This window comes from Nerophis ophidion, linkage group LG18 (genome assembly GCF_033978795.1).
Source record: "Nerophis ophidion isolate RoL-2023_Sa linkage group LG18, RoL_Noph_v1.0, whole genome shotgun sequence".
In the NCBI taxonomy this organism is placed as follows: domain Eukaryota; kingdom Metazoa; phylum Chordata; class Actinopteri; order Syngnathiformes; family Syngnathidae; genus Nerophis; species Nerophis ophidion.
The window spans coordinates 44,915,075-44,937,497 of record NC_084628.1 but is presented as its reverse complement, the minus strand read 5'-3'; the positions used below and the strand labels follow the sequence as shown (position 1 = coordinate 44,937,497).

Sequence of the window (22,423 nt, the reverse complement as noted above, 5' to 3'; positions counted from 1 at the left end):
TGTGTGTAAGACAAAGTATTGTGTGTAAGAAGAAGTATTGTGTGTAAGAAGTATTGTGTGTAAGACAAAGTATTGTGTGTAAGACAAAGTATTGTGTGTAAGAAGAAGTATTGTGTGTAAGAAGTATTGTGTGTAAGAAGAAGTATTGTGTGTAAGAAGAAGTATTGTGTGTAAGAAGAAGTATTGTGTGTAAGACAAAGTATTGTGTGTAAGACAAAGTATTGTGTGTAAGAAGAAGTATTGTGTGTAAGACAAAGTATTGTGTGTAAGAAGAAGTATTGTGTGTAAGAAGTATTGTGTGTAAGAAGTATTGTGTGTAAGACAATGTATTGTGTGTAAGAAGAAGTATTGTGTGTAAGAAGAAGTATTGTGTGTAAGACAAAGTATTGTGTGTAAGACAAAGTATTGTGTGTAAGAAGTATTGTGTGTAAGACAAAGTATTGTGTGTAAGAAGTATTGTGTGTAAGAAGTATTGTGTGTAAGAAGAAGTATTGTGTGTGAGACAAAGTATTGTGTGTAAGAAGTATTGTGTGTAAGACAAAGTATTGTGTGTAAGACAAAGTATTGTGTGTAAGACAAAGTATTGTGTGTAAGAAGAAGTATTGTGTGTAAGACAAAGTATTGTGTGTAAGAAGTATTGTGTGTAAGAAGTATTGTGTGTAAGACAACGTATTGTGTGTAAGAAGAAGTATTGTGTGTAAGAAGTATTGTGTGTAAGACAACGTATTGTGTGTAAGAAGAAGTATTGTGTGTAAGACAAAGTATTGTGTGTAAGAAAAAGTATTGTGTGTAAGACAAAGTATTGTGTGTAAGACAAAGTATTGTGTGTAAGACAAAGTATTGTGTGTAAGACAAAGTATTGTGTGTAAGAAGAAGTATTGTGTGTAAGAAGAAGTATTGTGTGTGAGAAGAAGTATTGTGTGTGAGACAAAGTATTGTGTGTAAGAAGAAGTATTGTGTGTAAGAAAAAGTATTGTGTGTAAGACAAAGTATTGTGTGTAAGAAGAAGTATTGTGTGTAAGACAAAGTATTGTGTGTAAGAAGAAGTATTGTGTGTAAGAAGAAGTATTGTGTGTAAGAAGTATTGTGTGTAAGACAACGTATTGTGTGTAAGAAGAAGTATTGTGTGTAAGAAGAAGTATTGTGTGTAAGACAAAGTATTGTGTGTAAGAAGAAGTATTGTGTGTAAGACAAAGTATTGTGTGTAAGAAAAAGTATTGTGTGTAAGAAGAAGTATTGTGTGTAAGACAAAGTATTGTGTGTAAGAAGAAGTATTGAGTGTAAGACAAAGTATTGTGTGTAAGACAAAGTATTGTGTGTAAGACAAAGTATTGTGTGTAAGAAGAAGTATTGTGTGTAAGACAAAGTATTGTGTGTAAGAAGAAGTATTGTGTGTAAGACAACGTATTGTGTGTGAGAAGTATTGTGTGTGAGACAAAGTATTGTGTGTAAGAAGAAGTATTGTGTGTAAGAAGTATTGTGTGTAAGAAAAAGTATTGTGTGTAAGACAAAGTATTGTGTGTAAGAAAAAGTATTGTGTGTAAGACAACGTATTGTGTGTGAGAAGAAGTATTGTGTGTGAGACAAAGTATTGTGTGTAAGAAGAAGTATTGTGTGTAAGAAATATTGTGTGTAAGAAAAAGTATTGTGTGTAAGAAGAAGTATTGTGTGTAAGAAGAAGTATTGTGTGTAAGAAGTATTGTGTGTAAGAAAAAGTATTGTGTGTAAGACAAAGTATTGTGTGTAAGAAGAAGTATTGTGTGTAAGACAACGTATTGTGTGTGAGAAGAAGTATTGTGTGTGAGACAAAGTATTGTGTGTGAGAAGAAGTATTGTGTGTGAGACAAAGTATTGTGTGTAAGAAGAAGTATTGTGTGTAAGAAGTATTGTGTGTAAGAAAAAGTATTGTAAGACAAAGTATTGTGTGTAAGACAAAGTATTGTGTGTAAGAAGAAGTATTGTGTGTGAGACAAAGTATTGTGTGTGAGACAAAGTATTGTGTGTAAGCATGCGGGCTTGCAGCAGGTGAGGTGACTAAGGTGACTGAAACCATTTTCAGCTTTTCGAAGCAGAACTTGAAGAACATACCATGGCCTTTGTCTCAGGATTGTATTCTTTTTTTATAAAAAAAACACTATTCTTTCTTTTTTTTGTATAAATATCTTATTCCATTACATGTTGATATTGTATGAATATTTGAAATACATCTTTCTTGGTAACATGTCTTCTTAGTCTGAGTATGGAGTGTTTTTGCTTAGATGTAGTTTTCCTTCCACATGCATTTAAAGAGACAGTGTGTGTGTTGTGTTGTGTTGTCTCGGCCTGACCGGAACAGGCTGGGGTTGTGTAGACCCCCTCTTCTGGCAAACTACAAGCTGCTGACAACTTAAAAAAAAAAAACAAGGGAGAAGAGCGAGAGTAGACCCTTTTTGCGGCGACGTCAGACCTCTTAAAGGTCCCGCATTACAAAAGTTTGTCATTTTCAGCAGTTTCAAATAAGACTTGGACGTGTGCCGGCCTAAATCTAGACTTGATGTGATTGGAAACTACACCAGGGATGTCAATCAGTAAAATTAAGATGCATTTTTAAATGAAAGAAACTGCTGTTGTAAATGTGTCCACTAGATGTCACAATAGTAATGATGTTAGGCTAGCAAATATGCAAGTATAGCAAGTCATGTAAAATAAACAATTGGCAACCCCACTTAAAATGCTGCATGATACAGTTCACACATTGATAACGTTCTGTAAACATTAGTGTTTTCAGTGCAAATGTAAAGAAAGTGAATAATGTGTGATTTACTGCGGAAAGTGTCAGTTTTTAACGTTGAAATTGTTCAAATATTGCACAGTTTTTATTTTTCTATCTAGTCCTATAAGGCAAGGAGTTCAAGTTAAAGTAGCAATGATTGTCACACACACACTAGGTGCGGCCAAATTAGACTCTGCATTTGACCCTCCCCCCTCGATCACCCCCTGGGAGGTGAGGGGAGCAGTGAGCAGCAGCGGTGGCCACGCCCGGGAATCACTTTTGGGATTTAACCCCCAATTCCAAGCCTTGATGCTGAGTGCCAAGCAGGGAGGTCATGGCTCCCATTTTTATAGTCTTTGGTATGACTCGGCCGGGGTTTGAACTCACAACCTCCCAATGTCAGAGCAGATACTCTAACCACGAGGCCACTGAGTTACTCGACCCTCTTGAATAGTTTCTCTTTCAGTTTGTATGCTTTGTTGACTTAGCACAAGATTAATGGACCTATCCACGGGAAAAAAATATATCCAATTTACATCTTTGTAGCTGAATGACACCTCATCTTTAAATTAGGATGTGTAGTGAAGCCTGTAGTGGGCGGCTCAGAGATGGTGAGATGCGTGTCATTCATAATGTGGACTTTAAAAGCGAGGGACATCATGAGGGCTTTAACGACATATATTAGTTGTTATGCCATTATTAAAAAGGGAGTTTTCAGTAATAAGGGACCTCTAAGCTCGTTCTCTTCCTGAATGAAAAAGGTAAACAACAGACGTTAAGATTCCCATGATTGCAAATAACAAAACGGGATTTACATCATTTGTTTACATAAAATGGAAGTGACATCACCGTAAAAAGGGTCTACTGTATTGGCCAGTCCTGGAAGGGGGCGGGGCTTAGAGAATGACGACTCTTCGGGGGCCTTTTTGGATGCAAGTGATTTCTTCTGCCTTTCATACCGTTATTTTTGTGTTATTATCCTAGCAAAACAACTCTCGTCAGTACAGACGTCATTTTTTTATATTCAAAATAAGATCTCAATATACACCACTTTCTTTTTTTTTTGTCCAACTATATACAGAAGTGCAAAAGATCAAACTCCAACCGCCCCGTCCTGTCACATGACGGGGCCAACAACGCCACACTAAAAGAATAACGACAAAAAAACAAAAAAAAGAGAGATCAAATATGCAGCTTGTTTTCCAACATGGCCCAATTTCCAGGGAGTAAAAATGTCCCAACAGTAATTATTAGACATGGATACAGTAGAAAATAACTTTTGTAGTCCAAACACACAAGAACAATACCTTCTCTCATAATAGTCTTTTTTTCTTGTTCAATTATACGACTACTTACTAACCCAGCAAATCAGTTAAAATGCTAAACGTTGTCAGCGACGGTTGCCATGACGACAACTCTGCCTCACTGTTTTCGTACGTCGTCACTCATATAAAACGTCTTTGCGCCGAGAACACAGAGAGACTCTGTCAGTGAGCAACAATCATAATAATAATCATGATAAAAATATTGACAATACAATCGTTGTACTCCAAGTAAATATACACAGAAGTTCACACACACTTCCTAAAGTCTGCTCAGAAGGGAGATAAATAGGACTGAACATTGCACAAATAAACTTAAAAGATGGCGACGATCAGGCAACTTGTCGCTTCCGTTGTTGCATCCCGCTGACTCCACTGACCCTGCTGACCCCACTCACCCCGCTGACCCCACGGTACATTGTAAGGCAGGGGTGTCAAACCTACAGCCCGCCAACAGGTTTTATCTGGCCCCCAGGAAGAGTTTGCCAAGTATAACCATGAACCTGACATTTACGTATGAAAGAAACTGCTGTTCCAAATGTGTCCACTAGATGTCGCAGAAGCAATTCCTTGTAGATGATGCTACATATGTACAAACCCCGTTTCCATAAGAGTTGGGAAATTGTGTTTGATGTAAATATAAACAGAATACAATGATTTGCAAATCCTTTTCAAGCCATATTCAGTTGAATATGCTACAAAGACAACATATTTGATGTTCAAATTCATAAACTTTGTTTTTTTTTCCAAATAATTAACTTAGAATTTCATGGCTGCAACACGTGCCAAAGTAGTTGGGAAAGGGCATGTTCACCACTGTGTTACATCACCTTTTCTTTTAACAACACTCAATAAACGTTTGGAAACTGAGGAAACTAATTGTTGAAGCTTTGAAAGTGGAATTCTTTCCCATTCTTGTTTTATGTAGAGCTTCAGTCCTTCAACAGTCCGGGGTCTCTGCTGTCCTATTTTACACTTCATAATGCGCCACACATTTTCCATGGGAGACAGGTCTGGACTGCAGGCGGGGCAGGGAAGTACCCACACTCTTTTTTTTACAAAGCCACGCTGTTGTAACACGTGCTGAATGTGCCTTGGCATTGTCTTGCTGAAATAAGCAGCGGCATCCATGAAAAAGACGGCGCTTAGATAGCAGCATATGTTGTTCCAAAAGCTGTATGTACCTTTCAGCATTAATGGTGTCTTCACAGATGTGTAAGTTACCCATGCCTTGGCCACTAATGCACCCCCATACCATCACACATGCTGGCTTTTCAACTTTGCGTCAATAGCAGTCTGGATGGTTCGCTTTCCCTTTGGTCCGGATGACACAATGTCGAATATTTCCCCCCCAAAAATTGAAATGTGGACTCGTCAGGCCACAGAACACTTTTCCACTTTGCATCAGTCCATCTTAGATGATCTCGGGCCCAGAGAGGCTGTCAGCATTTCTGGATGTTGTTGATAAATGGCTTTCGCTTTGCATAGTAGAGCTTTAACTTGCACTTACGGATGTAGCGACCAACTGTATTTAGTGACAATGGTTTTCTGAAGTGTTCCTGAGCCCATGTGGTGATATCCTTTAGAGATTGATGTCGGTTTTTGATACAGTGCCGTCTGAGGGATGGAAGGTCACGGTCATTCAATGTTGGTTTCCGGCCATGCTGCTTACGTGGAGTGATTTCTCCAGATTCTCTGAACCTTTTGATGATATTATGGAGCGTAGATGTTGAAATCCCTAAATTTCTTGCAATTGCACTTTGAGAAAGGTTGTTCTTAAACTGTTTGACTATTTGCTCACGCAGTTGTGGACAAAGGGGTGTACCTCGCCCCATCCTTTCTTGTGAAAGACTGAGCATTTTTTGGGAAGCTGTTTTTATAGCCAATCATGGCACCCACCTGTTCCCAAATAGCCTGCACACCTGTGGGATGTTCCAAATAAGTGTTTGATGAGTACTTCTCAGCTTTATCAGTATTTATTGCCACCTTTCCCAACTTCTTTGTCACGTGTTGCTGGCTTCAAATTCTAAAGTCAATGATTATTTGAAAAAAAAATCAGTTTGAACATCAAATATGTTGTCTTTGTAGCGTATTCAACTGAATATGGGTTGAAAAGGATTTGCAAATCATTGTATTCTGTTTATATTTACATCTAACACCATTTCCCAACTTGTATGGAAATGGGATTTGTAGATGACAATACTAACTAATTAGATGACCATAGTAACTGGTACATCATCCAAAAGTGCAGATTCCAAGCATGTAAAGACTTAGTATAGTTGAAGACTTAGAGTGATTATAAAAGATGAGTGCACATCATAATGGCAGCTACACTTTACATCTTAAACATCTAAATAAATGATTTGGAAATGTCCGGCGGGCCAGATGGAAAAGTTTAAAGGGCAGCATGTGGCCCCCAGGCCTTTATTTGCTCAGGTCTGCTTTAGGGGCTCTGTAGAATACTATTCACTGCAACATGTAAGTGTAAAAAAAAAAAACTACATTATGATTTGTACATTTTCAGAATATGCTCGTTCTATTTTTTAAAAAAAGAAAACAATCTGAAGTTGTCTTTGTTTTAAAGTTACCGTGCCGTGATTTTACCAGTCCGGCCCACTTGGGAGTAGATTTGTCTCCATGTGGCCCCCCATCTAAAATGACTTTGACACCCCTGCCCTATGGCTTCCGATGAGGAACACAACCGTCACATTTCTCACCGCCCATCAAATACACCAAACTTAGTAAGCAGATCGGTGACGCTCCCAAAAAACTAGTTGACCCACAGAACATGAACACAACGAAAAACTTAAAGTCTGGTCAACAAACATTCCTAATGAGACAGAATCCATCAGAGGTAAAAACAAAGCCCCAGAACTGGTTACTGAGGGGGTTCTTGGGAATTGAGGAGAGCAACATTTGGTGTGAGATTGGAGGATTTAGGGTGATGACAAATACAAACTGATGTCTTAAAGGGAAACTCATTGCTTTGCATGATCGCTGATAAGAGTTCTATTGGCCTTCTACTCCACTCCTGCTTGGACTAACAAAGTACTCACTCTTCCTCTCCTCTTCTATTCCAACATAAGGTGCACCTTTGTGTAAACACACCACAGACCGCCCACAAGCCGTCAACAAACATACGAAAGACGCCATCCTTCCTCCTGCGTGACGTAGAGCTCGCGTCCTCAGTCGCTCCACGTTGACATTCAAAGTGCGCCCGGTGAATTAAGGTGGAGCCCCGCCCCCTTGAAATGTATGCAGCGTGCATGAGACCGGAGCAGACCCCGCCTCTTTTTGTCCAGGTGTAATTCCACCTTTGCATTCTTTTGCTGTGTCAAGTCACTTGTTGAGTCTTACTCTGCAGCTCCACCTGCAGGGAAGATGACACAAATAAAAAGATGACATCACTTGTAAAGAACAAATAGAAAGATGACATCACGTGTAAAGAACAAATAGAAAGATGACATCACGTGTAAAGAACAAATAGAAAGATGACATCACGTGTAAAGAAGAAATAAAAAGATGACATCACTTGTAAAGAACAAATAAAAAGATGACATCACGTGTAAAGAAGAAATAAAAAGATGACATCACGTGTAAAGAAGAAATAAAAAGATGACATCACTTGTAAAGAACAAATAGAAAGATGACATCACGTGTAAAGAACAAATAGAAAGATGACATCACGTGTAAAGAACAAATAGAAAGATGACATCACGTGTAAAGAAGAAATAAAAAGATGACATCACTTGTAAAGAACAAATAAAAAGATGACATCACGTGTAAAGAAGAAATAAAAAGATGACATCACGTGTAAAGAAGAAATAAAAAGATGACATCACTTGTAAAGAACAAATAAAAAGATGACATCATGTGTAAAGAACAAATAAAAAGATGACATCACTTGTAAAGAACAAATAAAAAGATGACATCACGTGTAAAGAACAAATAAAAAGATGACATCACTTGTAAAGAACAAATAAAAAGATGACATCACGTGTAAAGAACAAATAAAAAGATGACATCACGTGTAAAGAACAAATAAAAAGATGACATCACGTGTAAAGAACAAATAAAAAGATGACATCACGTGTAAAGAACAAATAAAAAGATGACATCAGGTGTAAAGAACAAATAAAAAGATGACAACGCGTGTAAAGAACAAATAAAAAGATGACATCACGTGTAAAGAACATCATGTCATGGCTGTCTAAACTGTAGAAAAAAAAGTAAAACATTGTAAACCAAATAATGATCATGGACTATTTTGTTCTGCCACAATACATGGACTATTTTATTCTGCCACAATACATGGACTATTTGTTTCTGCCACAATACATGGATTATTTTGTTCTCCCACAATACATGGACTATTTTGTTCTGCCACAATACATAGACTATTTTGTTCTCCCACAATACATGGAATATTTTGTTCTGCCACAATACATAGACTATTTTGTTCTCCACAATACATGGACTATTTTGTTCTGCCACAATACATGGACTATTTTGTTCTGCCACAATACATGGACTATTTTGTTCTGCCACAATACATGGACTATTTTGTTTTCCCACAATGCATGGACTATTTTTTTCTGCCACAATACATGGATTATTTTGTTCTCCCACAATACATGGACTATTTTGTTCTGCCACAAAACATGGACTATTTTGTTCTCCCACAATACATGGACTATTTTGTTCTCCCACAATACATGGACTATTTTGTTCTGCTACAATACATGGACTATTTTGTTCTGCCACAATACATGGACTATTTTGTTTTCCCACAATACATGGACAATTTTTTTCTGCCACAATACATGGATCATTTTGTTCTCCCACAATACATGGACTATTTTGTTCTGCCACAACACATGGACTATTTTGTTCTCCCACAATACATGGACTATTTTTTTCTGCTACAATACATGGACTATTTTGTTCTGCCACAATACATGGACTATTTTTTTCTGCCACAATACATGGACTATTTTGTTCTCCCACAATACATGGACTATTTTTTTCTGCTACAATACATGGACTATTTTGTTCTGCCACAATACATGGACTATTTTGTTTTCCCACAATACATGGACTATTTTGTTCTGCCACAATGCATGGACTATTTTGTTTTCCCTCAATACATGGACTATTTTGTTCTGCCACAATACATGGACTATTTTTTTCTCCCAAAATACAAGGACTATTTTGTTCTGCCACAATACATGGACTATTTTGTTCTCCCACAATACATGGACTATTTTTTTCTGCTACAATACATGGACTATTTTGTTCTGCCACAATACATGGACTATTTTGTTTTCCCACAATGCATGGACTATTTTTTTCTGCCACAATACATGGGCTATTTTGTTTTCCCTCAATAGATGGACTATTTTTTTCTGCCACAATACATAGTTTATTTTGTTCTGCCACAATATATGGACTATTTTGTTCTGCCACAATATATGGACTATTTTGTTCTGCCACAATACATGGACTATTTTGTTCTGCCACAATACATGGACTATTTTGTTCTGCCACAATACATGGACTATTTTGTTCTGCCACAATAAATGGACTATTTTGTTCTCCCTCAATACATGGACTATTTTTTTCTGCCACAATACATAGTTTATTTTGTTCTGCCACAATATATGGACTATTTTGTTCTGCCACAATATATGGACTATTTTGTTCTGCCACAATACATGGACTATTTTGTTCTGCCACAATACATGGACTATTTTGTTCTGCCACAATACATGGACTATTTTGTTCTGCCACAATACATGGACTATTTTGTTCTGCCACAATACATGGACTATTTTGTCCTGCCACAATACATGGACTATTTTGTTCTCCCACAATACATGTACAATAATATTGCATGCTTCTGCACAGATGAGTTAGCAGAATAGGGTAGCATCTTGCTGCATGCTCTATTCCAGAAGGTGGCAGTAATGCACATCAAAGGGTTGCTTGCTAACCGCCAATAAACTTGAGAGGCACTTGTTTTTTTTTTAAATTGTCAACAGTCTGCTCTCTGGCTCCAACATGGCAGCCGTTAAGAGCTCTCTTTTTCCCAACAGTCAAACACTTTTGGCCTCCTCAATAGCAGTGTTGCAAAATGGCCTCCTCTTTATTAAATGCTGATTGCCTTTGCTGTCATGTACAGTAAACATGCTGGGACAAAGGTAAACAACAAATGCTAAATGATAACATTTTGACATGATATTTGATGTGGAGGTTTGCCTTGGGCCCCTAAATGACTACATTTGCACTCATAATCACTCAACACCAATTGTTCATTCATTTATTCGTATTTTGCAACGGACCTACAAAATCTACAAGATCTACAAAATAAAACATTTAAATAGCTCAATAAAACAATAATATTATTATATTTTGGCTAAACAGTGTAAAGTCTGCACATGAATGTAATCTACAATAATTGCGAGTGTAACTGCAAAATTGCCAGGGGTGAGAATTTAGCAGGACTTCCTTCCTAATTGCATAACAATTGAAGTTGTATGCAAATATCATGAAATATTCTGTAATTATATTAATACAAGGATTCTCAAACTGTAGTCGGCGGGCTCCTCCATCTAGTGATGTGCCACATAATCAAAGTGATTAGTGTTTACTTTCTAAATATTCAAACGCAGTGTTACGACTTATTAAATCTACTTGATAAACAAAACCTGTTGAAGGAATACTTAGGCCTACTACGCTACTGTATTTTAGTCTTGGTCATTATGGTGGTACTTTCAGAGCCAAGTATATATATATATATATATATATATATATATATATATATATATATATATATATATATAAAGAGGGCTGTGAAACAATTACAATATTTAATTGAGAATAATCGCATTTTGTTCAGAGTTAACTCAAATTTAATTGCAATTAATCGCAGATAGTCATCATTTTTCATCATCAATAAGTGTACCCTGGATAGATCATTTATAAGGTAGACTTTTCTTTGTCGATTTCTGCTTGCTTATGGCTCATCGGAAGCAAGTGAACTGCAACCAAGTTCCTGTCGCTACGGCACGGCCCGAGAGTCAAAAAGGATGTGTTCGCGTTAATTGCCCATTTAAAAAATGAGTGCAGTCATTCAAATTAATAGTTAATGTATGTGTTAACTATATATATATATATATATATATATATATATATATATGTATGTTCTAAACCCAATCACTTTTAAAATGTGTCAAAATATATTCCGGGAAAAGCAGAGAAAAATGAACATACTTCTCAAAACTGAGCTTTCAAAAAATTCAAAAAAACATGAATAATTCTTTGCAAAGAAATGTTTGTTCTCTTTGTGCTTTGCAACTGTAAATCATTAAACTTACTTCTTAAAAGAAAGATTTGATGCATGGTGCAACCTTTGCAAAAATAGCATATTAAAGATCCTTTGATTGCCTCATTACTTTAAGATTGCTCCATTTCTTCAAGCATGTACAACAAACAGGATTTGTGAGTGAGTCAACTATAATAATTGTGATTGTCAGGTGTGGTGAGTGCAGAGTACATACTCTTCTTGTTGAGGCTCCTACATCTGGGTGACATATTTGTGACTAGTCAGATGGTCTGCAGAAATGATGGGAATCTGATGGAGAGAAGAAGAAGACTGGGTGAAAACAAGACAGACAATCTTGACATAATGATCTTAAGTAGACCGTGGGGCACGCTAACGAGGGATGTCCAAGTCAAATCCATCAGAGGGCCAAAATAGCACGTTTGCAACATGCTGAGGGTCGGACTGGTTCAATGTTTATTAAAACATATTAAAAAGATGGCACGTAACCTATTGAACCAAGACCTCACACAGCTACTGTATTTCATTTAATGATTCAATCAATACTCCAATGAATGCTACAGGATAGGTTTTGGGATGGCACTTCAAGTTCAAGGCACGTGACCAAATACTTATGGTAATATAGTGTTCTATTTTATATTGCTACTATGGTACATTTTAGTCTACCGTATTTCCTTGAATTGCCGCCGGGTATATAGTATGCACCTGCCTAGAATTACTGCCGCGTCAAACTCGTTTCGCAAAATAATTAGCGCATACTTAGCATTACCGCCGGCTCAGGACTAACGCCGGGTCAAACTTGTTTCGCAAAATACTATTTTTATTAGTGCATGTCTAGAATTTCCACCGGGTCAAACTCGTCACGTTATGAGTGACGCTTCACCTGTCATCATTTTCAAAATGGAGGAGGCTGATTTCAATCATTTGAAATCGCATAAAGGAAGAAGATTAAGAGCTATTCAGTAGGATTTAAGGTCCAAGCTATTGAATATGCTAAAAAGAACAGTAAGCAGCTATGTTTTATTAATATACCGTAGCTGCGTGTCAAATATGAGTCATTAAATGACTCCCGCCTCCTGGTGGTAGAGGGCGCTAGTGATCCTTCTTGCGACTACTCGGCTGCAGAAGAAGTGACAACAAGCAGCAAGAGTGAGCAGCGATCCTCTATTTTTTCCTCTCGCTTGCACTTTTAACATGGAGGATTACATATCTAAAATAAAACAGTTTTCTAAACTGGACTTTCAATGGAAGCAGGAGGTAATAAAGGAAGATCTCCATCGAGACAGAAAGACTTTTAAAACCGAAGAAAGATAAGGAAGACTTCCATAAACAAGTTATCGATGCTTTTGATCAGAAGGAGCTGCGCATGGACTTCATTTATAAGTAAAAGTAAGAACATAACGTTTTTTTAAATTAAATGTGCTTTTCATGATGGTATCCTTACATCACACTCAAATTTATAAGTGCAGGCCTAAATTTACCGCATACCTTTGGTAAATTTGGAGTGAGAAGAGGTTTTAAATTAATTAGCGCCCGGGCGGCAATTCAAGGAAATACGGTACTTTATACATTTAGTTTTTGCCCTCAATGTGTGCATTATCCTTTCATCCTTTGTAACGCAGCTACTGTGTGGAACATTGTCCTTTGTGGATGATTACAGTTTGTCCAAGTCTAAGTCTAAATCTAGAGTGTGAGATATAACAGGATGGTGCATACATTTATCATTGCTTTTCAAAACGCTTACAAATAAGTGGCACCCCAAAAATGTACTGTGGAGCCACATTTTGATGATTCGATGCGGTCTAATACTAATCAAACATCATCCCGGGGGACCGAGATCATTGGTTGAAGGGCCTGGACTCTGAGACACAGGACATCGGCTCACAAGTTGACAATATTCAGCAGTCTTGATATTTGCTCAGGCGGACAGAACAGCAGAGGGCGCCAGAGAAAGAGAGAATAGCAAACCTGATTGGACGAGGCGCTGGCAAAGGGAACACTTGTGGCAGAAGTGGTGGTGGCAGACACAGTGGGCGGAGTAGCAGCGTGCATCATGGGTACTTTGGAGGGAAACAACCACAGCCTCATTTGCATAACCACCTTTAATGCTCATAAACATCAGATCAATCTGGAGGGAAATCTGAATTTTCTCTAAGAATTCTTCATTTCCCTGCCGTTACTCCAGCAGTGTGATGGCATCATCCAGTTTAATGTGGAGAAAGAAATATAAAGATGCTTATTGGCAAACATCATCCAGTTTAATGTGGAGAAAGAAACATAAAGATGCTTATTGGCAAACAGAGCACGCTATATGTTTTATTCTCTATAAGAGTGCGGTATAATCCCACTATGCAGCACATTCATAAAGTATTCAGACCCTCTGTATGCTGCAGGCTTCATCACAAAATTAACAGTAAATATTTGTCCTATATTTCATAATATTTTTATATAAAAACCTACAGCCACTAAAATAAGTTCACCTCACAAATAAAACAAAACCATTGATAAAACAAATTATGTTGCAAATGTATCAAAAACTGTTTTCAACAATTCTATGGTTAATATCCATCCACCCATCCATCCATTTCTACCACTTATTCCCTTCGGGGTCGCGGTGCCTATCGCAGCTACAATCAGGCGGAAGGCAGCGTACACCCTGGACAAGTCGCCGCCTCATCGCAGGTTAATATGTTAATTGAAAAATATAAATAGGTAAATATAAATATTATACATAAGAAATACTATAATATTTAAAAAATATATAAAATGTAAAACGGGTGTAAAAGTACACAGAAATTTTGGTTCGGTACATACCTCGGTTCAGAGGTCATGGTTGGGTTCATTTTTGGCACAGTAAGAAAACAACAAAATATAATTTTTTTGGTTATTTATTTACCAAATTTGCAAAATCTTCCACCGAAAATATTTTTCTTAGTGGAATATTTGATGTGAGGTAATGGGAAACTTGGATAGGTCAATAATTCATAATAACATTGATTTTGATGCAATATTATGTTTTGAGCAATGACAGTTTGAAAGAAATAAAAACAGCTTTTGAGATGTGTTTTTATTAGTCAACATTGCAACTTTTTCTAAATTACATTTAACCTCCAAGCTTTTTTATTTCACTTTTGTTATGTTTTTGTTTATTTTAATAGTATTTTCAGAATGTGCCGTGGGCCTTTAAAACATTAACTGTGGGCCGCAAATGGCTTCCGGGGCACACTTTTGACACCCCTGCTATAGATAATAAAAAGATTAATCTGATAAATCAGTGGATAAAAGCAGAGCCTGGCGACACGTGCGCGTTTATCATAACTCTCTCGCTCTCTGCCCCTTCCTCAACAATACTGCTGTTGCGCAAACAATGTGTTTTGTTTTTAACCCCTTCTTAACCCTGAACGTACATTATTAATACAGGCACCATAACTCAAAATGCCGGACATTTGAGGCATTTAAGAAACTCCACCCGGACAGCCCCACAAAAGAGGACATATCCAGTGAAAAGAGACCGTAAGGTCAGTCTATCCTAGCCTGGTCGCTGCTAGCAAAAGAGGACATGTCCGATGCTAGCAGCGACCGGGCTAGGATAGACTGACCATAAGTCCTCTTTTCATCGGACATGTCCTCTTTTGCGGGGCTGTCAGGGCGGAGTTTCTTAAATGCCTCAAATGTCCGGCATTTTGAGTATTGTTTACGCTACTTAATATGTCCGTCTGGAAACTCGTTCGGTACAACTCCGCACCGAACCGAAGCCCCCGTACCGAAACAGTTCAATACAAATACACGTACCGTTACACCCTTAGTAAAACATCATATTTTAGTTTGTCATCATTGGGTAGCAAGTTACATTTTTTTATGGAAGAAACTATTGTTTTGGGCTTTAAAAAATTGTCAGGGGGCTGAAAGCTGTCTGCATGCAAAGTAACTTATATATACATATATATATATATATATATATATGAGTTTTTATTACTATTAGAATATAATGGATTGATAATGAGTCATTCTTATAATTGGATATTAAGCGTATATGAAAGTTGAACTCCTATCTTGTCTACACTCATGACAAACTCTGTAAGTTTTTAATCGATCAGAAATATCAAGCATCTTAAATGCGCCCTACATGGATAAGTGTGGAGGGAATGTTTTGCATTTTTTTCCGATCATCCACCGGTAATTGATTTAAATTGGTGTCATTTTTATTTTTTGTTTTTATGTTGATTGGACGTTTTTCATGACATCCACAAATTTCAATGAGCAGGTTGTGTGTGGACATGTTTGTCAAATGTTTGTGGCACACCATGACTAGGGAGGGTTGTTTGGATTGGGTCATATAAGTGAATGCTGACATTTCTTCAAAGTACAATTAATTATTAAGTAACTTTTGTTGGCCACCAAATAGCAACAAAATAGCAGCGATTGGACCAATGGCATTTTGGTATATGGTATAAATATGTCACCTCCAACCGTATTTCTTATTGAATTAGTTACGTGTAGAGCGAGGGTCAGCAACCTGCGGCCCTTTAGTGCCGCCCTAGTGGCTCGCTGGAGCATTTTTAAAAAAGGATTTAAAACGGAAAAAGAGGGTGGGAAAATACAAACAAACGCAACAGTTTGTTTTTCATGTAAAATCTTCCACTCCTTCTTTGTTTCATTTTGTCCACCACACATTTTATACTGTGCGTGAATACACAAAGGTGATTTTTGTTGATGTTATTATTAATCAGGCACATTTGGTCAGAGTATGACTGCAAGCTAATCAGTATTTTCTGGGTGCACTGTAGTCTGTTACTTTTGCAATTTATGTAAAGAAAAAAACCAACTCCAATCATCCAAGAAGAATATAACATCCCTGATGTTTAGAAGGCGTGTGCATCAAGCAAGTGTTTTAGGGGTCAGCAAGCTTAGGGCCAGGAAAAGTGCAACACGCATTAGGTGTCAGGAAGACCTGCAGGAGTGCACACAAGTCATCCAGACAACAATGCAGTGGTGTTTGTGTGTCACTTGGTGCGGTGGCGTGCATAAAAGAATACAATCAGGAAGTAAAGCTGGCACCTACCAACACTTGTTGCAGGCGTCATGCACAATATGGAGCCTGACCATCATGCATTGCAACAGGAGGTGGAGTGGAAAAAGAAGGGAACAAAAACAAAAAATCATTACAAATGTTACACAATTCAGACATGATTGGCTTCAACACAAGATTGCTGCCACACAAAATGATCAGAGTTGCGATGCGTTACATTTTGCATGACATCATGCAGCGCAGACCAGACAGTCCAGTGGTCAGCTGACTGTACGCTGAGGAGACTATTTGTACAGCGTCAGAGGAGAATGTGGGGCACAGTCCACACTGGAGGTGTGTGTTACTGTGTGTGTGTTACTGTGCAAGTGTTACTGTGTGTGTTACTGTGCAAGTGTGTCGAGTCCACTGCTGATGTGAGCTTGGCCATCATTTAATGCTCACTTTAACACTTTATATTTGATTGCTTTTTGCCTTTTTATTGACATATTTGAGACTGTTTGCACAAATGGAAGCTGTTGTGTAACTTGGTCGTCTGCTTGGTGATCTCAAACACACGACACAAATGATGGGGTATTAAAATGACTAATACTTCATATAATATTTTCATGATGTCATTCTTAATATTTAGACTGTGGCAGGCGATAAATTAAGACTTTTTTCATAATGTTTTGACTTGTTTTTGTGAAATGTACACATCATTTTTCATTAGATTAATTAATTTCATAAAATTACATGATTTGCAAATCCTTTTCAACTCAATTGCATAGACTGCAAAGACAAGATATTTAACATTCCAATTAGAAAACGTTGTTATTTTTTGCAAATATTTGCTCATTCGGAATGTGATGCCTGCAACATGTTTCAAAAAAGCTGGCACAAGTGGCAATAAGTACTGATAAAGTTGAGGAATGCTCATCAAAGACTTATTTGGAACATCCCACAGGTGAACAGGCTAATTGGGAACAGGTGGGTGCCATGATTGGCTATAAAAGCAGCTTCCATGAAATGCTCACTCATTCACAAACAAGGACGGGGCGAGGGTCACCACTTTGTAAGCAAATTGTTGAACAGTTTTAGAACAACATTTCTTAACAAGCTTTTCCAAGGAATTTAGGGATTTCACCATCTACACTCCGTAATATTATCAAAAGGTTCCGAGAATGTGGAGAAATTACTGCACGTAAGCCATGATATTACACACCTTCCATCCCTCAGGCGCTACTGCATCAAATGCCACATCAGTGTGTAAAGGATGTCACCACATGGGTTCAGGAACACTTGAGAAAACTACTGTCAGTAACTACAGTTGTTCGCTACATCTGTAAGTGCAAGTTAAAACTCTACTAGGCAAAACCAAACCCATTTATCAACAACACCCAGAAACGCCTCCGGCTTCGCTGGGCCTGAGCTTATCTAAGATGGACTGATGCAAAGTGGAAAAGTCTTCTGTGGTCTGACGAGTCCACATTTCAAATTGTTTTTGGAAACTGTGGATGTCGTGTCCTCCGGACCAAAGATGAAAAGCCAGCATGTGTGATGGTATATTAGTGTATTAGTAAACTCTAAGTTTATGATTATTTGCAAAAAAGACCAAAGTTTGTCAGTGTGAAGATGAAATATCTTGTCTTTGCAGTCTATTCAATTGAATATAAGTTGAAAAGGATTTGTTGTATTCTCTTTTTATTTAGCATTTACACAAGGTGACAACTTCACTGCTTTTGTAGTTTGTACATAAATGTTATTCTTGAAATATGAAACCATGACTGGCATAGTTCAAACACGTTGTCTTGCAAGATGTTTATATTACAGTAATATGTGACGCTACAAAATTATTTATTTGCCTAAATGTATGACTTTGTAATAGAATTTTGACTTTTTCCCATTAACGTTTTTTTGCAAAAACAACATTTTCTTGTACAATTCTGAACATTTTTCTACAACGCATTCTTCGGCAGTTTAACAATTTTATTATGACAACAACACGTTTTTTTATGATTATTTATATGATTATGAATTGGATCTTTTATTAATGTCACTTTTCTTTCATACAAATACAATTTCCATCCATCCATTTTTTACCGCTTGTCCCTCTCAGGGCGGCAGGGGTGCTGGAACCAATCCCACAAAAAGTGAAATTTAAGTAGATTAAATATGTCAAATAAGGCTGATGTTTGCTTATTTTCTGTCTGATAAGATAATTATTTTCACAAAGCAGATTTTATGTTAAAGTGTTTTACTTGTTTTAAGGGTTTCGGTCCTAAATGATGTCAGTAAGATATTCCAGCTTGTTGCTGAGATGTGATGAGCTATATTGAGTAAAACATGCTTGGAAAGTTGTGTCATCAACACTCACATGTTTAAAACTACTTTTTTGAAGCAATTATTTCTTATTTCAAGCATGACTTTGACACAATTGTGTCTCGTATTAAAACAGATGACAGCCAAATGGACTTTGCTGATTTATTTTCAGTGAAACAGTAGAAAATACATACTTGTATAGTAGTACAGTTATTTGCCAAAACATGGAGTATGGTGTGGTTTATTTTCCCGGACTGCAAAGGAAGGTGACGGGACATGGCGTGAAGGTAAAGACATATCTTAATTTATCTATTAAAAAAAAGTGCAAACTAAAGGCGCGCACAAGGCGGGGAACAAACTTGGCTAAAAAACAACTACCACAAAGGCAAAACGACGGATATGAAACAAAAGACTCACTAAACGTGACATGAATAAACAAAACTTATTTGGAAGGAAATGAGCAGAGCGATACGTAACCAGACCCAACAGAGCACGGTGCAACAACAATGACGACAGCCCGACTGCCTGGCAACTACAAGCTTAAATAATAGTGACATGATTAACACAGGTGCGTGAGTCCTAAACAAATCAGCTGCGTGAGTCCAAATGACTACAAGTGAAGAAATCGGTCATCATGGTGACAAAACAATGGAGCGTAAAAAGGAACTAAAAGAGCCTTAAACCAACAGAACATAACGAAACAAAACGTGACCACACAACATGACATTTTTAGCGAGAATGTACTTATTTTAAGGTATTTTGGATTTCAGTGAGGTTAGCTAATTTTACTTGTTTTGGAAAGTCTTGACGAGCCAAACGTTCTTGTTCTATTGGCAGATCATTTTGCTTACTTCAAGTAATATACCCCTCATTTTTGTATTTTTTAATTCTTGTTTATGAACACTGACTTTTTGCAGTGCAGCTGCACTGTTTTCCCTAAAATACTTTAACTTTGTTATCAACATTGTCTGACTTATATCTTCCAGTACTATTTTCTAAGTATTACAACTTGTCACTTGCTGTTCAATTAGGAACTTTCTATCATTATTGTGACCTTCTCTTCATAAAATAATGACTTTGCTTTTATCTTCATACAATGCAATGATTGATTTCATAAATTGGATCTTACTAGTTCATTTGGCGTGGTCTTCCTTAGAGGGTACTTTTACTTGCATTTATCGCCAAAGTACGTGCCCATGTTTTGTTTTTTGTTTTTTTGGTAGTTATTTGGCATGTGCTGTTCCATACATTTACTAAAGTGACAGTTTTATTAGTGTGTGCATGCGTGGGAATGTACATGCACATTCATGCTTGGAGTTATGGCGAGTTTGCATCAAGCTGAGGAGAGAAGTCCAACCCTGTCCACAGCAAGAGAGCAGAGCAGGACTGACCTGACGGGATGAAGGCAGCCTGCTGCTGGAACTGCATGTTGGCCAGAGCCTGTTGGTACTGGAACACACCAGTGTTGAACATGGCCATGCTGGCACCGTTGGCTTTTTCAAGGGCAGGTCTCTTTGGTAAAGGAGGCAGGACTGGCGGGAGTCCCTGATGAGGGAACAAGGCCGACCATGAGGTACAATAAGGGACCATACGGAACATTTAGGACATAGAACAGTGGTTCTTAACCTGGGTTCAATCGAACACTAGGGCTTCGGTGAGTCGGCCTCAGGAGTTCGGCAGAGGTCAAAACACACCCAAAAAAACCACACCCAACTCCTCGTGTAAATACAAACTTCTCCCTATCGGCGTATTACGGATCCGGCAACAGCTGACTGATTTGCAGGTGTGTCATTTGTTGTGAGTTTATGTTGGTTTTGTGGTTTCAACAAGGTGATGTTCATGCACGGTTCGTTTTGTGCACCAGTAAAAAAACATGGTAACACTACAGTATTTGGAACATATTCACCATTAATTAGTTGCTTATTAACAAGCAAATTAGTAACATATTGGATCTTAACAAGTCATTATTAAGTACTTATTAATGCCTTATTCAGCATGGCCTTATTATAACCCTAACCCTCTAACCCTGACCCTAACCCTAGCCAAATAACTCTAAATTAAGTCTTTATTACTTAGAATATGTTCCCCTAGTGTCCAAATAACTCTAAATTAAGTCTATGTTCCTTAGAATATGTTCCCCAAAATAAAGTGTTACCAAAAACATACAACTTTGTCTTGAATTTGAAAAAAAAAAACACATTTTATTTTTCACTAAAAAAAGGGTTCGGTGAATGTGTACATGTACATGAAACTGGTGGGGTTGGGTACCTCCAACAAGGTTAAGAACCACTGACATAGAAGTAAGAAGACGGTTGGAGGGTGAATTTGATTATAGATCTTATGATGAGAATATACAGTGGTGGTCAAAAGTGTACGTCCACTTGTAAAGAACATGATGTCATGGCTGTCTTGACTTTACAATCATTTCTTATTTGTTTGTGATGTAGTGATTGGAGCACATACTTGTTGCTCACAAAAAAACATTCATGAAGTTTGCTTCTTTTATGAATTAATTATGTCTCTACTGAAAATGTGAGCAATCAAAAGTATACATACAGCAATGTTCATATTTGCTTACATGTCCCTTGGCAAGTTTACCTGCAATAAGGTGCTTTTGGTAGCCATCCACAAGCTTCTGTGCACATTTTTCAACACAAAATTGCTGCAGTTCAGCTAAATGTGTTGCTTTTCTGACATGGACTTGTTTCTTCAGCATTGTCCACACCTGTAAGTCAGGACTTTGGGAAGGCCATTCTAAAAGCTTCATTCTAGCCTGATTTAGTCATTCCTTGACCACTTTTGAGGTGTGTTTGGGGTCATTGTCCTGTTGGAACACCCATCTGTTTCATCTGACATCACATGGACAAAGTTAAGACCTTCTGGAGGAAAGTTCTATGGTCAGATGAAACAAAAATAGAGCAGTTTGTCCACAATACCCAGCAATATGTTGGGATGAGAAAAGGTGAGGCCTTTAATCCCAAGAACACCACACCTACAGTCAAGCATGGTGGTGGTAGTATTATGCTCTGGGCCTGTTTTGCTGCCAATGGAACTGCTGCTTTAAAAAGGAGGATTACTTTTATGTTTAATGCGCCAACAGTCCATCAAGTGGTGCGGCTTCATACAGTAGCTTTCTGAAGTCGTACCAAAAACATTTTGACAGCTTTTTGAGACCCGCGTGTAATGTTCTACATTCTCAATGGAACATCAAAAGTTTTTGTGTTGTTTACTGCCATCATAGTGCAGTCTACACACATCTCTTATGTATGACTGCCCTCTACTGGTCACACTTATCATTACACCATGTATCAAATACAATTGCTTCGAGGTCAGTAACCAGAATTATTAAGTACATTAGACACACTCAGTTATAAGGCGCACTGTCAAGTTTTGAGAACATGAAAGGATTTTAAGTGCGCCTTCCAGTCCGAAAACTACGGTACTTGAATGTAAAATCAAGTCACAGCCATTCTTTAATATGTTTTTTTAAATGTGATAAAACTTTTGAAGAAAATTGTGATGTAATTTTGCAAGTCATCTGAGGTAAAGGTCACACTGCAAAGTTGACTCTGACCACACTTGTGTTCCGCTTAAATAACCAAAGGCTAGTCAACCACATTTGTTGCAAAATATGTAAAAATACACAACCACTTTCCTTTGAACTTTGTAAAAAAGTTTTA

At 37.5% G+C, this 22,423-nt stretch overlaps 1 protein-coding gene across 15 annotated transcripts in view; it reads right to left on the bottom strand.

Annotated features, from left to right (window-relative positions):
- Positions 1–22,423, bottom strand: part of LOC133537257 (muscleblind-like protein 1) — a 141,187-nt gene that overhangs the window by 774 nt on the left and 117,990 nt on the right. For 11 of the 15 annotated variants that reach the window (XM_061878227.1, XM_061878234.1, XM_061878235.1 and 8 more), the window contains 5 exons: positions 20,135–20,288; positions 16,479–16,514; positions 13,385–13,476; positions 11,634–11,707; positions 3,755–7,444 (listed from right to left, as the gene is read on the bottom strand). In XM_061878227.1, coding sequence (XP_061734211.1) covers positions 11,651–11,707; positions 13,385–13,476; positions 16,479–16,514; positions 20,135–20,288 — 339 coding nt within the window. In that variant the 3' untranslated portion in view covers positions 3,755–7,444; positions 11,634–11,650. Of the gene's footprint in view, positions 1–3,754; positions 7,445–11,633; positions 11,708–13,384; positions 13,477–16,478; positions 16,515–20,134; positions 20,289–22,423 lie in introns of those variants that run through there. The other 4 variants (XR_009802631.1, XR_009802632.1, XM_061878231.1 and 1 more) reach the window with 4 other exon arrangements.